We start from the raw sequence: 14289 nt of genomic DNA on the forward strand, positions 1-14289 counted from the left end.
CTGGGGCGGCTGTGGCACATAAGGAATAACCACAAGGTTGGTGGTTCAAACCCCTCTACCGGCAACATCGAGGTGTCCCGAGACACCTAACCCCAAGTTGCTCCCCGGGCGCTTCATTCCAGCTCCTCCGGGATGGGTTAATGCAGAGAAAATAATTTCCCCATTGTGGGACTAATAAAGGATTGATTATTATTATTATTATTATTATCTGGAAAAGCAAACATGAAGGGATGAACTCAAGCATGCCTTTCGTTTGTATGTGTAAACAACAGCCAGGAACTAAACCAAAAAAGCTAACTGAGGTCAAAGCAATAAATTCCTTGGCTCAAGAGAACAGGAACCACACTACCTATCTCTGCAATTATTCCTTGTATCCCTGTATAACACAAAGTCTGTGAAACATTCAATAACCCCAACCAAAGAATTTCCCATTTGATTTCAGGATCATGCGGCTTTCTGGCATAGTTGTGGAGTGGAAAACAGAGTTAAATTCATTTTCATATATTTCAGATCAGACTCATCATGTGACCATATTGCCCTCCAGTGGTCAATTGGAAATAACACATATCGGACATGCATGACACTGAATTCAAATCGGTTTTGTTCTGTCCCAAAAATATTCTTTAATTTATTATCATTCATACATGTTATAAACTTACCAAAGCTGGCAATGATCAAACAGTCACCTTCAAAGTGGCAGATTATTTAGTATAATGTTAAAAACAAAGACAAACAGGTCAATTCACCCAAATAAAGTAAAAAGTAAAATAAGAAAATCCCAATGTTTTTTCACCTATGTCTGCTGGTCCCTAGCATTACAGCATTTGCAGCTCCCCAATACATTGGAGGTGAATTGAATTTTGTTTTACATTTTAGAAATACAACAGCAACAGTGTGTGTTGTGTGAATTATCTAAAATAATTGGGTCAGTGTTTCTGGAGAGCGTTGCGTGTTAATTTTATAAATGCAATCATTTTGTTTTATAATTATCTTGAACTCAAAACACAGATCAATTGTAAGCACTGAATGAGGTTGCACACCAAAAAATGCATTTCAATTTAGACACGTGTTTCAGCACTCACTTTTTACGTCTTCCGAAAGTAGGTCAATTTGATATTCTTTGGTGTCTATCAGTGCCAGTAGGCAGTAAAATACGTCAGTATTAACCTAGATAAACATACAAGTTGTGATGCTTCCTCATACCACAAGTATAAGTTTTGGGAATATGATTTGTGTTGTGAAAATAATGTTGCATGCAGTTACAGGATGGTTATTATGCCTAAGTTATACTTCTGTAAAAAAAAACTTGCATTGCACTTCCGCATAGCCGGGGAAATGGTTTGAAAAGTTCACAGAGACTCCTGAAAATTGTAACGTGCCAGCCGCTGCAGACGCAGCAGAAGTTTGAAGAAAACACCAGAGCCGGGAGAAGGTTTTTCCGAACAAGTACTTCACATCCTGTTTCAACAACAACTACAAATACTTATTAATTCCAGCCACAGGAGCTTATCATCAAATTCTTTAAAAAAAAGGCCATGGAATTGTCTGCCAAAACCTCAACTGAATTATTGAATCATGGTTATGAAATAGATCGAAACCTCGTGACGAATGTAGGATTTAAAAAACGCAAAAAAATCTAGGCCTTTTTGACTTTGGATTCAAATCCTATGCCAGTTGCTTGTAATTACCTGCTTAAAGTGACAACAAAATATAATATAACTCTCCCAATATGATACTATAGCCATGCAATAATTCTGTGGTACTTTTTAAAGTTCTGGAATTTAGAGCAGAGTGTCATAATATCCTGCTGCTGCTACTAGTTTATGTTTACCTTTGTTTTATGTTATTCATTCATTCATGTTTTGTTTTTTTTGTTGCTCTCTTTTCATTTCAGATGATTTCATTTCCTTCCTATGGGTGTTTTTCCATCAGTTTTGATTGCGTGCCCCTCTAATTAGCTTCATCTGTTCACCATTAGCCTTGCAGTCACCTGACTTCCTGCTCACCTGTTCTCATTCACCCATTTAGTCCTTCTCTACATATACCATGCCCAATCCCCACACTCACGGACTCACAGATTTATATGTCGTTGATAGTTAAGGGGTGGCCCACTGTTAAATCATCCAGTGTTTGAGGGCTCTCAAAGATATTTTTAGCCCTTTCAGTTAGTCCACATTTCTGCAGAATTTGCACCAAGGGAATTACCCACAATTCATAGCAATGTGACGTTAAACATGAGGTTACCAGTGGAGATGTAAAATAAGGTAAACAAAGAGAACAGCACATGGTGTTCTGTCTGGCAAATTACATTTTCTCAGAGACATTAAGGGATTAAAGATGGAACATAAAAACACATGAAATCAGAGGAATGGAAGCAGAGATTATATAATTTTGTCATTGAAGCTGTTTTGACAAAAACAACTAAATAGATAATTTGAAGTTACCTCTCATCTTGTGAGGAAAGAGCCTGGAAGACGTTCAAATCAGGGAGTATAAAATATTAAATAAATACCCTCAAATTTACATTTACATTTTTTGATGTTGATATGTTGCATCAAAGTGCTGTCCCTTTCGTATATATATAATTTAAATCCCATACAGTCTTTCACACTCAACCATTTACCTGGTGATGTCAGTAAGTCCCCTTTATTTAGTCTGCTCAACGAAGAAACAACAGGTATTTTTTGTGGCAGGGATTTTGACATGTCAAGGAAGGAAGTGCAGAGGTGTAGTCTAATTAATGACATAGCCCTAATCAGGTCACGTGGCCAGCCTAGTTTCCGAGTTATTTTGTGAAAACTGGCTCGGTATCATAGCTTACTTGAAACCTTTGATTTTATTAGGTCATAATCATCGTGACAATCATCATCATCATCATCATCATCATCATCATCATTTAGTTACATCTCTGACAAATTATGATAATGATAATGACTTAATTACTTTGCACTTACAGACCAGGTAAAACACCAGTTATCTGAGCAGAGGTACTCATAGTGTTTAGTGTGATGTCATTGCGCAAAAAATAAAAGTTTGAAGTAAAAATTGTATTTTACATGGTTCTAAACAAACATTTTTAGTTGGGTATATTTCATACACGCCACTTAATCACAGAAGACGCCTGTTTTGAAAGTGTATTTTTATATGACAAGTTATGCTTTTGGAAGTAAGATAAGATCCAAACTGGGACCTTGGCTGTTCATCTTTTACAATAACAAGGTGTATAATTTGGCTACACTGGCTTTGGAAACAATATCAATGAAATTAATTTAAAAGTCACTTTTATATGGAACTGGCATAAGTTAAGTGTGTAAGTTAGGCAACAAAGCCAAGGTTTCACACAGCACACGAACAACAGACTCCCAACATCGTCTCCTACCCTCCGTACACTGACTTTCTTGCACACATAAGTTGCTTTGTATTTAAGATCAGTACCAATCCAGGCATTTTTTGATGAATAGTTATCAGCTTTGAATCTAGATTTAGCCCTTGAAATAACAGCGGTCTGAATCACCCCATTGTGCATTATTAATCATAAGTAAATAGTTACATGACAGCAAGCAGCAAAGAATGATTCAAGCGAAGCAGTAGTTTGTTCCTATTTCTCTGCAGGGGTAACAATGTGGAGTACTGCTGTTGAAAATAAAAAGCATATAATGAAATTACTTTGTTCATAATGGTGGAAGAGAGTCAGTTATAGCTTCTTAAAGCTATTCAGCTTAAAACACATCATCACATCATATCATCACATATCAACAAGTTGTCTCTTCAAATTATTTCATTTGTACCATTTAATTTATTCTTTCCCTCAAATTTAGTATTAACTTGTATAGTTGTGTTACCAAACCACGCTCACAAGGTAATCCATTTCCTCAGAAATGGGAATTAGTGAAGTTGTTGTTGAGACTGGTTGGGCTAGTCTGTTTAGTTCGAGAAAAACACCCAGACTGTTGGCGTCAAGTTAGTTAACTGGTCCTAGAGAATCTAACTAAGACGTGTGAATATGCTTTGGGCTTTTGCTGCTAAAAACAACTATGTGGTCAGATTAATAATTAATACCGTACCACAAACATGTGCTTTAATTATCCATAAAGGCGCAAAGTCAAATGTCCAGTGATTTCCAGCTGCGTTAAGGACAGTGGTATTGTGCTAACAGTGTGAGTCAGTGTGACTCATCATGAAAAAATGTGTTCAATATCCACTCAATGCATGTGTGACTATTTTAATGCAGTTTCATTTGGTGCTTTGTATCAGAATTAACACATATTGACTGTGTTTTAATGTAGGGCACAGTGCTGTTTCAAAGATTCATAGTCAATTTTAAGATAATCAATTTCACTTAAAAAACGTATGGTCTCAGAGGTAATTTAATTTAATTGTCAAATTATCTAAACAAATTATTCATACTTGTGAAGAATATGTTTTTGCTCACTTTTGAACATATATATATAACTTGTTGAATGGTTAGGGCCAGTTACAGCACTTGCAGCTTTCGTCATAGACCAAATTAGCTGGGCAGTTTAGGATCCAGGTGATGCCATTGGCACAGCTATAATAGGAACCTCGGGCATCAGGTTTGGCATAAAGCCCACCAATCTTTGTAGCACAGAAATTGTCTTGGAATGTGGATGAAGAAGGGATTGTTGGTCTTGGAGCAGGTGTTGTGTTAGGTGGACGTTTGTTTGTAGACGGCGTCACTTGATTTGGGGTGATCGCTCCAGTGGGAAGGGGAGGAAGATCTGTAGAAAAATTGTACATTTTCTGTAGTTTGTACAGTCAAAGATCACAAATGACAATATATAATTACTGGGTGAATCACGAAAAAAGAATACAGCAATATATAATTTCTACTCACCCTGGGCTACAAGAGAGCGGAGGTAACTGATGAGGGGGTAGTTTCCCTGTCCACAGAACTGTCCATTAAAGTCATCCAGATCCAGAGCCCAGACAAAAGCTCCTCCAAATCTGTTGTCCTTCAGGTAACGAACCTGGATGAATACACCAGAAACACTTCAACAACAATGTAGGCACTTTGTCTTTGTATTTAACTGCTGGTATGACAAAAGTAATAAGCAACGTTTTGTAGAAGCACATGATTACCTTAGTCTTATAACTTTCTTTGTTGTCATATCCAACCCACTCATTTTGTTTGAACGCATACGGAACTTTCTGATCCTCAATTAGCTGGACAGTGGCCCTTTGAAGAAAAGTGCAAATCTGAAAAGAGAGTTGAATTTCAAATTTATGTAGCTCAAAAAAAGTAAATTCACATTTTTAGTACAATAAAAAAATTCAACAGAAAAAAATTACATTTAACATGACAATTAATTAAATAAATTAGTTAAAATGTTTAAATGATAAAATTGTTTGAATGCATATAAGATCGTTTGATTGACAGATTTGGGACTTTATGGAGCGCACATTCAGTGCAGTTAAAAAAGAAAGGCTTGGGGAAATGGATATGTTTTTAAATTAAGCTTGAAACTGTCAACAGAGGTTGCCTCTCTAATGTTTTGGGGTAGGTTGTTCCACAGTTTGGGAGCATAAGTAAAAAAAAACTGCATCTCCAATTTTTTTTCCCGAGGGGTTTTGTGGAGCTAGACATTGTAAAACATAGTGGAGTAATGTCTACCTGACTGTACGTGAGAAGTGGATTAAGTCATACCCATTTTTGTTTTTTGCAACTAGAAGTGACACGAGAGGGTGGAGTTAAGTATAATGGAATGCTGAATTACGAAATTAACTTTTAACTTTAAATGGGACCATAATTTATTTAATGAACATCATGCTGTATGTGATGATGTGAAACTTGCGATTAAGACCATAAACTCATGTTTACAATTTTTACTGAGATAAATCAAGTAAGAAGTAACGTCATTATCTTGTTGACTTCTATACAATCAGACTTGGTTTTGCCAGCAGATAAGTTGTCCCCTGCCATTGCGATGTTGAGAGCCATGTTGAGGCAATAGATACGCTCTGTCTTTTGCATTTAGCACCTTTTAAGTTCTTTGTGATGACTTTATACCAAAATAACATGTCATGTTTAATAGTAAAATTGAGTTACAAATATAATAATAGAGATAAGAGTTATATTCAGTGAGTTGTTGCCAGTTTCACCTCAAAATAGGACCAGAAACCTGCTTCCCTTGTAAAAACACCAGCAGCAGCAGGACCACTGGTTGGTGCTCCAACCTGACTGGATTGAGTAGACAGTCGAAATGTCCTCCCATATGTCGCGAATCCCATATTTAGCTTTTCTACAGGTGTTCCCTTGTCCCGCCAATATCTCATGGCAAAGTCCTGAAATATGAACAACAAAGAGAATCCAAGTTTACAATCAAATGTTTTGAAATTAATTATTTTTTTTTGCAGAAATCTGCTAGAGAAAATGCAAATGAATGCATGTTTCTATCTTCTACTTTTATGCAAACTATGGGAGTTTGGCTCATTGAACTAAACTGTTTGTGGCGCTTATCCTCTAGTTGCCACTGAACCACTGCAAATGAATATGGCACAATGAGATTAAATAATTATAGGAGAACAAGGCAATCCTGAAAGCAAGGAAAACCTGAGGGAAATGTGGTGCCTTTGTGTCATGATTTAATTTTAGTCATGTTTCAGTCCTTATCACACATATCTGATGTTTTCATCTACATCTAAAGCTACTACAAGGAACTTTCATTTTGTGTTGTTCTGTGTACAAAAGTGGTAGTGTTTCAGTTCACCAGATTCCCCTTAGAAAACCTCTCATTGTACTGCAGCAGGTTCTGATAGTCTGATAGTCAAAAATACGGCCTGGTCCTCCAGCAGCAGGGAGCAGAATCGGACACAGTGGCATTGATGACAAGCATTCAGAATAACTTTATAGAAATAGCGAATCTTCTACCTGATGGTCTGGTTTCCTTATGTAGTTCATATAGCATTAGTATTACATTTAGTTTTCATATATTTTGTTAAAAGTTCCTCACAGTAACTTTCAGTCACATGCTTCATGTAAATCATGATTAATTTGCTAGGTCCATTTCTATTACAATTTGTGTGTTTTGCATTTATCGAACTCAGACAAATTTAAAAAGCTTTATGTAATATTTCAACTTTCTGATGGCTGTTAATATTAGAGGAGAGAAAAGTATGCCTTTACATTCATAATGATGCAAAAAAAATAATTCTGTACTCACAGTATTTAAGTAAACATGATCCCCGGTGTCTTGGGATCCCTTGTACAAAGGACTGTTATGTCCTGTCACACTCTCCCAGGTGCCATGAAAGTCATACGTCATCACATTAATAAAGTCCAGATACCTGATGAATTGCACGTGAGATCAAGTTTACCAAAACATGATGACATCTAATCATGGGCATACTGTGGCGAGTAACATTTTGGTATACTTTGCCATCTCTGCGATTTCATAAGCAGCATCAATAGTTCCTTTCCCAGCCGACACAGCAGCAGAGACCAGTAATCTGGGCCGACCAGTTGCATTTCCCTCAGCCTGATAGGCCTCTAGTAGATCCTGTACACCATAGAAACATGTTAAAGCCAATTTGTAATTCATGTTTAACATAATTTGGACACCAGAACATTTTGGATATAACCTTGCATAACAGTGTGAATCTCTGTTTGTCCTCCAGAGGGCTTCCTCTAGACGCAGGGTATTCCCAGTCCAAATCAAGTCCATCAAAACCATATTTTCTCAGTAGTTTGACAGAAGACTGGATAAATGTATTTCGGTTGGCTTGTGTTGACACCATTGTTGTGAATCTGTGTAGGATTTTGGGGAAAAAATTGCTTTCAAAAACGCATAATTACAATACATTGATCTTTATTGATTGTTTTCTGGTTAATATCTCACTTCTGTGTTCCAAAGTCCCAGCCTCCGACTGCCAACAGTGTTTTAAGATTTGGATTCCTATGGGAATATATACATTTAGTAGCACCAATCACTATTTTGCACAACAATTTTAGAAGATGGTGCTTAAAACATTTGGACTGACCTCTGTTTGAGTCCATTAAAAGATTTATACAGTTCATCATCATTCGATTTTATGGTGACCAACTCATTTGCCTCGTTAATACCAGAAAAGGCATAGATCAGGTGGGTACACAGGTTTGGATCAATGTTTTGAGGCATAAACTTCCCATTACCAGGTCGGTATTGGGACCAGTTGGTGAAATAACACACCAATCTGGAGGACGACACTATTCATGGAATGGCAGAAATTGTTTTCAATGAGCTTTGAGGATAAATCAATAACTTTGTTAAGTTGCTACTAAGGTTGTTCAATATTAATTATTGTTTTAACTCATAAACTCACCCAAACTGGCAAAGGACAGACAAAGACCTTCAAAGTTACAGATTTAGTTAGTAAATATAAGGTAAAACAGATTTTGTGAAACAATTGACTTTCCATTGTGCCTTACCTGCAATTAGAATTAATTTGCTCATGGTGGTTCCGGTTGGATGTGCTCTTGTCTTGTCAAGAAAAGAGGACTGAATATTTTTTCTGGTGATGAAGATAAACACAAGCCATGATAACAATTAACCAGAAAAAAATTGACAAACCAATCGTCCCAAAGTTTTGGACTTTAAGCTGTTGCATCATCCAGGAAAATTCAAATAACATAAATTGGTCATAGTCAGTTGACAAATAATACATTTGTTACCTTCACATTTACTAACATCTTTTATCCTTGGGGTCAATTTGACCCCTGCAATTTAAACCTCCAGAAAATGATTATAATTAAAATTGTTACCCAAGTTTATGTGTCAGGTACTTTATGTTTGTTTGTTGACTACCTAAATAGCCCTTTAAATAAAACAACCCAAAACAATTTCTGTTATCAAGAATAGTAACGTATTATGTTCAATTTGCCCCCAGGAAAAACCTTCCTTTTCATTAGTACGAGTACGGGCGTACGATGTAAAAAAAAAGATCACATGTAACGTTATGACCATTCAGTCCTTCAGCCATGTCAAGTACCACCCTCATGCCCTGCTTTTTGTCAGGTGCTTCCCCAGGGGATTTACCAGTGTACACCTGCATATTCCAGGCATAGCTGGACTGTGCATCACATGCTGCCCATATTTTGATACCGTATTTGGCCGGTTAGCTCGGCATGTATTGTCTGAAGAGACAGCGCCCACGAAATGCAACCAGACATTCATCCACAGTCACGTGGGGGCCTGGATTGTAAAGAAAGAGTAATCGCTGAACCCACTTGTCCCATACATCCCGTATTGCTGCGAGTTTGTCCCGCTCTCGTCGGCCCGGCCTTGTTTCTCTGTCATCAAAGCATATGACACGGGAGAAAACATGGAATGTGTTTAGAGACATTGTTGCTGGAAATATTGCCCTTCCACTGTCAGCAGCCAAAAGGCTTGCTGACACTGAAAGAGAGAGCACACAGAGCACCAAGAGAAATGGTTTAGAAGGCTGCTGTGCAAACTTTTATATGTTTGTTCCACCCCTATGTTGTGTGAACTATCAGTGGTTCTCGCACTACTACAGTTATGGTTATGTTAGGTTAGGGCAAATGGATAATACAGTTATCAAATGCCAAATGTATAGGTTTAGATTATGAAGGACATTGTGGTGCTCATCACCCACCCACAAATACAGTTGCGCTGTTTGTGATATATGTATAGCGATATACTTAGCAGAAAAAAAGGAAATCAGTGAAAAAGTGGTTTGTTAATATCAAAGTAAAAGGTATACTTACAAATGGTGAAATAAGCATACACTGTCTCTCTGCTGCGGGTGTGGACTGATAGGTGTATTACGGTGATGCTTTATACTGTATTTGTTGGCATCTGACGAGGTGTGGCAAATATGTAGGACACAATGTTCACATTTTAAAATTGTACACTAATTAAAACTGGTTCATAACAAAAGTGTTATGTGTTATGTGTTACATAACAGTGTTATGTGTGCACATAACACTGTTATGTGCACACATAACAGTGTTATGTAACACATAACACTGTTATGTAACACATAACACTGTTATGTGATGGCTGCAGTAAGACAACAGAGCACAATTTTGGGTGCTCTCATGTGCAACCTGGTGGTTGTTGGTGTGCACTGCAGCTAGGGCAGTCCTGGTTGTATGAAAATAAAAGTCCCTCATTCCTCTCTCACACCGCGGCGCACCTTCACCGTTGCAGCAATTGCGGCAATTAATGGTAGCAACATCTGTAGTTGACGAAACAAATTGATTCATATATACATTTTATCGTTATAGTTTCCTTGTTGAAATGAGGAACAGCATGTCACTCACATCTAATTACAAAGTGATTAAAATTAAGCCAACAGCAACACACCCAGTTCACATGAAAATTCCTGAGCAGCTGTGGATGTGGGCTATCTGATGGGCACAGTTGTAAAACATTAATGGATCAGCGTGATAGGCATAGTGCCATTTGATATTTCCAATACATGGGGTTTTCAGGTTGTTCAGATGGGGTGGTGGTGGTTGTTGTGGTTGTGGTAGTTGTTGTGGGACAGTCACAGCACTTGCAGTATTGTTTAAAGACCAACTTTGTTTTGGAGTGTTGGATGTAGACTTTTCCATCATCACAGCTGTGAAAAGAATGTGGGTCATCAGGGTTAGAGTATTGCCCATGGCTTTGTCTATAACAGGATTTTCATGGTATATGTCCCAGTAATTTGAGTTGCCTATGGTTGTGGGAGTTGTGGTGGTGCTAGTGGGAGCTGTTATGAGAGAGTCACAGCAATTGCAGTATTGTCTAAAGACTAATTTGGTTTGGCAGACTGGTTGAGGGCTATTCCAGCCCTATCTCTCTCCTTACATCATGTCATAATGTTGTTTTACATATATCTGTTGATCTGAATGAAGTATATTAGCAACTGGCCAAGAACAGCAAGGGGAAACCAGCCTTTTAATTGATCATGCCTTAAGGACCTCTTGAAGATGAAAAAAATGTATTTTTTTTATTGACAGAGTTATATCTATCAATCAACTGCTTCTGAGAAAACAACACTGAAATAACAATATGTTCATATAATAAAGGATAATTAATTACCGTACATATCACACCATTCAAAATGAAAAAAAAACAGTCTAATTCACAAAGACCAGCGCTCACAGCCACATGCAGCAGTGGAATTATTCTGGTCTTCAAACTCATTTATGTTAGGATCCATTCACTGCATGTGACGATGTTGACGATGGCTAAGTGGTCAAACCAGTTGTCCTTCAATCAGAAGACCAGGAGTTCAATCCCCCTGGGCAAGACACTTAAATTAACTTCACCCAAATTGCTCCAGTAGCTGTGCCTATGGTGTCATGATAAGTCCAACTGTTGCGACAAAGTAACAATACATGCACAGAACAAGGCTAGCTTCCTTGTACAAACAGGGATCAGCATGTAATACACATCTAATTACTCAGTGGTTGAAACTTACCCAACAAGAACACACCCACTTCACCTGCTTCAAAGAATCTTTAAAGAATATTTAAACAATGTCCTCAATCAATGTTATAAACAATTAAGCAAATAGCACACCCGCCCAATGGGGTAAGAAATACCTACCTACCAACTAGTTTTACTTTTTTATTTACAAACAGGTTTGTATTGACAAGCATTGGTTGGAATAAAATGCAGTTGGTCCTTTCCTACTGTAGAGAGTACCTCCCCTTCTGTTGTCTCCCAATGGGACCTTTATAGGTAAAAAACATGTATGGTAGTTAACGTTGAGAGACTTATATATATTTATCACATTGTAATTCAATTTCAAAGATCAAGTCAATAAAGTCGCAGTTGAAACTTAATTTCACCAAACTTAAATGTGGGTGACTGAATTTAAAAAAGGAAGTCCTACACGCCCATTTATGTCAAATATCCAGCAAGCCCTGCAACAACTACACTTCCTCTGGAAGGTCAACTGTTTTTTTCTGTGTAGTAAGCTTGTGACGCTCTGCTTCAGCTCCATTGTAGAGTCCAGTCAGCCAGAAAGAGCTTTTTTTCTGTGACATATTTGTTAAATTGCATTCTGTTTTTACCACACATGGTCTTCATTAGGGCAGAAATAGTTGTATGCAATTGTTTTACTTTGTTGGTCTGACTGAGGTGATAATACTCCAAAAAGAACGGTATTAGAAGCTTCTTCACATTACAGAGACATTTCATTCAGTGTTGATATAAAACTTTTTTTTAACTATAACCAATGTCTGAAACTTACAACAATGTTGTTCAGGTGTCACGGAATAGCCGTGATTTCACAGAAACATCATTATTGATGATCATTGTTGTCCACAGCTGGCTTCGGATTCATTCATACATTTATTTAATACTTGCAGCATTGCACAGCAGCTGAAACGACATCATTACTACAACATCATTTTTTTCATAAACATCTCTCTGTGTTTTTGGTGTGGGTGGGTAAATATTCCACTCATTCAGGTCGGGTCTCTGTATTCAGAAGTATTAAGATCTTTTACCACAGTAAAAGTGCTGATATCACACTGTGAAATGAATCCACTACAAGTAAAAGTCCTGCATTCAAAATCACCTATTATGCAAAATGCACTTTTTCATGGCTTTTTGAACATGGGCCATACTGTATCTACAGCCCACGAAAGGGTCAGAAAAGAACACCGTCTCCTGCTCCATCAATCTAAATACCTGTGTTAAAAAGAGCTGATCAAAATAAGGTCCTGTTTCTACGTTATAAGAAGTCCCACGCATAATGTGGGTTTCTTGGTGGTATTGCAGAACCACCTTCAGCTAGGTGACTCCACCCAAGGAGCCCTGCTAAATCCACTACTGTCCGTCATTGTAATTTCCTGGCTATCACGTACCTGCTTACACAGCTCAAGCAAAGAACACTACTTGTCCTGTTGTTGGCTGCATGAAGCAACAGAAAAGTCTTCATATAACTTATTTTCATCATCTGAGGATGTGAACATCAAGTAATTTAACTACATTTTTAGGTGTTAGGACTTTGTTTAGGACTTTTTTACTAAAATGTCCTCACAACAACAGGAAAACTCTTTCTCAACGAGGGTCAGTAACATCTTAAAAACTGAAGTCCTGGATGGATGTGGAACAGCTGTCTATGACCCAAATTCAGACTTGGTTGCTGTAAGTTTTGCCATTTTAATGTTATCTAACTTACTGTGTATTTAGCAGACTTCGCAAAACTAAACTCCGGCATTTACGAAAACAGCTACGCGTTCTATTCCTATTTTCAACGGTATTCGTAACTACGACAACCACAGACGCATTCGGCTGAAAGTTGCCAGTTGTTTGCAGATTTTGTACATTTATTCGCGGTAAAAGGGCTCCTAAACCTCAGTGTCTTCCATAGGGGTTTTCAGTGTTTGTCTTTCCATTACATTGCAGGATTTTTCAAGTGTTTGTGGATTGTTTTGAGCTTTTAAAAGTGGGTCATTGTCTTCTACTACAGGGACCAATGTTTGCAGGATTTTCTATTGACCAAATTTGTTGGATGTAGGTTCTTCCACCAACACATCCGTTAAAAGACTGTGGGTCATCAGGGCTGGGGTATTGCCCATCTTCTCTTCTACTACAGGGATTTCTAGTATGTTTCTGGGTAGTTTAAGGTTTTCTGGGATAGTCACAGCAATTACAATATCGTTTATACACCAAATCTGCTGGGCATTGTAGGATGTAGGTTTGTCCACCTGAACAGCTGTAGAAAGAATGTCGGTCATCAGGGTTGCGGTATTGCCCATCTTGTCTTCCATTACAGGGGTTTCCAGTTGTTGTAGCAAGGCCAGGTAAACCTAAAAGAATTATAGTCAGATATATGTGTTTATTGCTGTTTAACCCTGTTTAACCCTGAAAGAGCACATTTTTCTCTCTGCATAACACAAATTTATAAATGAGATAAAATGCGATTACATTTAAGATGATGGCATTGAATCAAATACACACTGAAAACCCCAACCCCATCCTCGTTTCCAACAATTGTTAAATTGGGGACATCATTTATCTAATAGTAAGACTGTTAATAATGAATTATACATGTATAAACTTACCCAAGCTGGCGATGATCAAACAGAGACCTTCAAAGTGACAGACTGGTTAGTTTTGTGTTTAAACTAAGCTTAACAGGGGCTTGCACCACGAAGCGAGTTCAACAAACCTAGGGTATCTTTTGGTTATTTGGCATATCAAACCCTAACAACCGCGATCCCGCTAAGCGGTACCACAAAGCTGGTTATCAATAATATTATAAACTAGAAAATTTCGCAAGAAATTTTGACTGTGTGGCTGCTACTGCCCGAAGACGTTGCAT

The 14289-nt window shown here is 37.7% G+C and overlaps 1 protein-coding gene across 1 annotated transcript; it reads right to left on the reverse strand.

The window, feature by feature from the left end:
• Positions 1-2852: 2852 nt before the first annotated feature.
• LOC129099620 (acidic mammalian chitinase-like) lies at positions 2853-8499 on the reverse strand. Its single transcript, XM_054608928.1, has 11 exons — positions 8426-8499; positions 8320-8346; positions 7999-8203; positions 7857-7913; positions 7600-7765; positions 7393-7517; positions 7182-7305; positions 6121-6303; positions 5101-5217; positions 4856-4988; positions 2853-4739 (listed from the first exon to the last, which is right to left on the reverse strand). Exons 1-11 carry the CDS (start codon positions 8448-8450, stop codon positions 4465-4467), a joined length of 1437 nt encoding a protein of 478 aa, XP_054464903.1. The 5' UTR covers positions 8451-8499; the 3' UTR covers positions 2853-4464.
• Between the last annotated feature and the right edge of the window lie 5790 nt (positions 8500-14289).

This window comes from Anoplopoma fimbria, chromosome 12 (genome assembly GCF_027596085.1).
Source record: "Anoplopoma fimbria isolate UVic2021 breed Golden Eagle Sablefish chromosome 12, Afim_UVic_2022, whole genome shotgun sequence".
In the NCBI taxonomy this organism is placed as follows: domain Eukaryota; kingdom Metazoa; phylum Chordata; class Actinopteri; order Perciformes; family Anoplopomatidae; genus Anoplopoma; species Anoplopoma fimbria.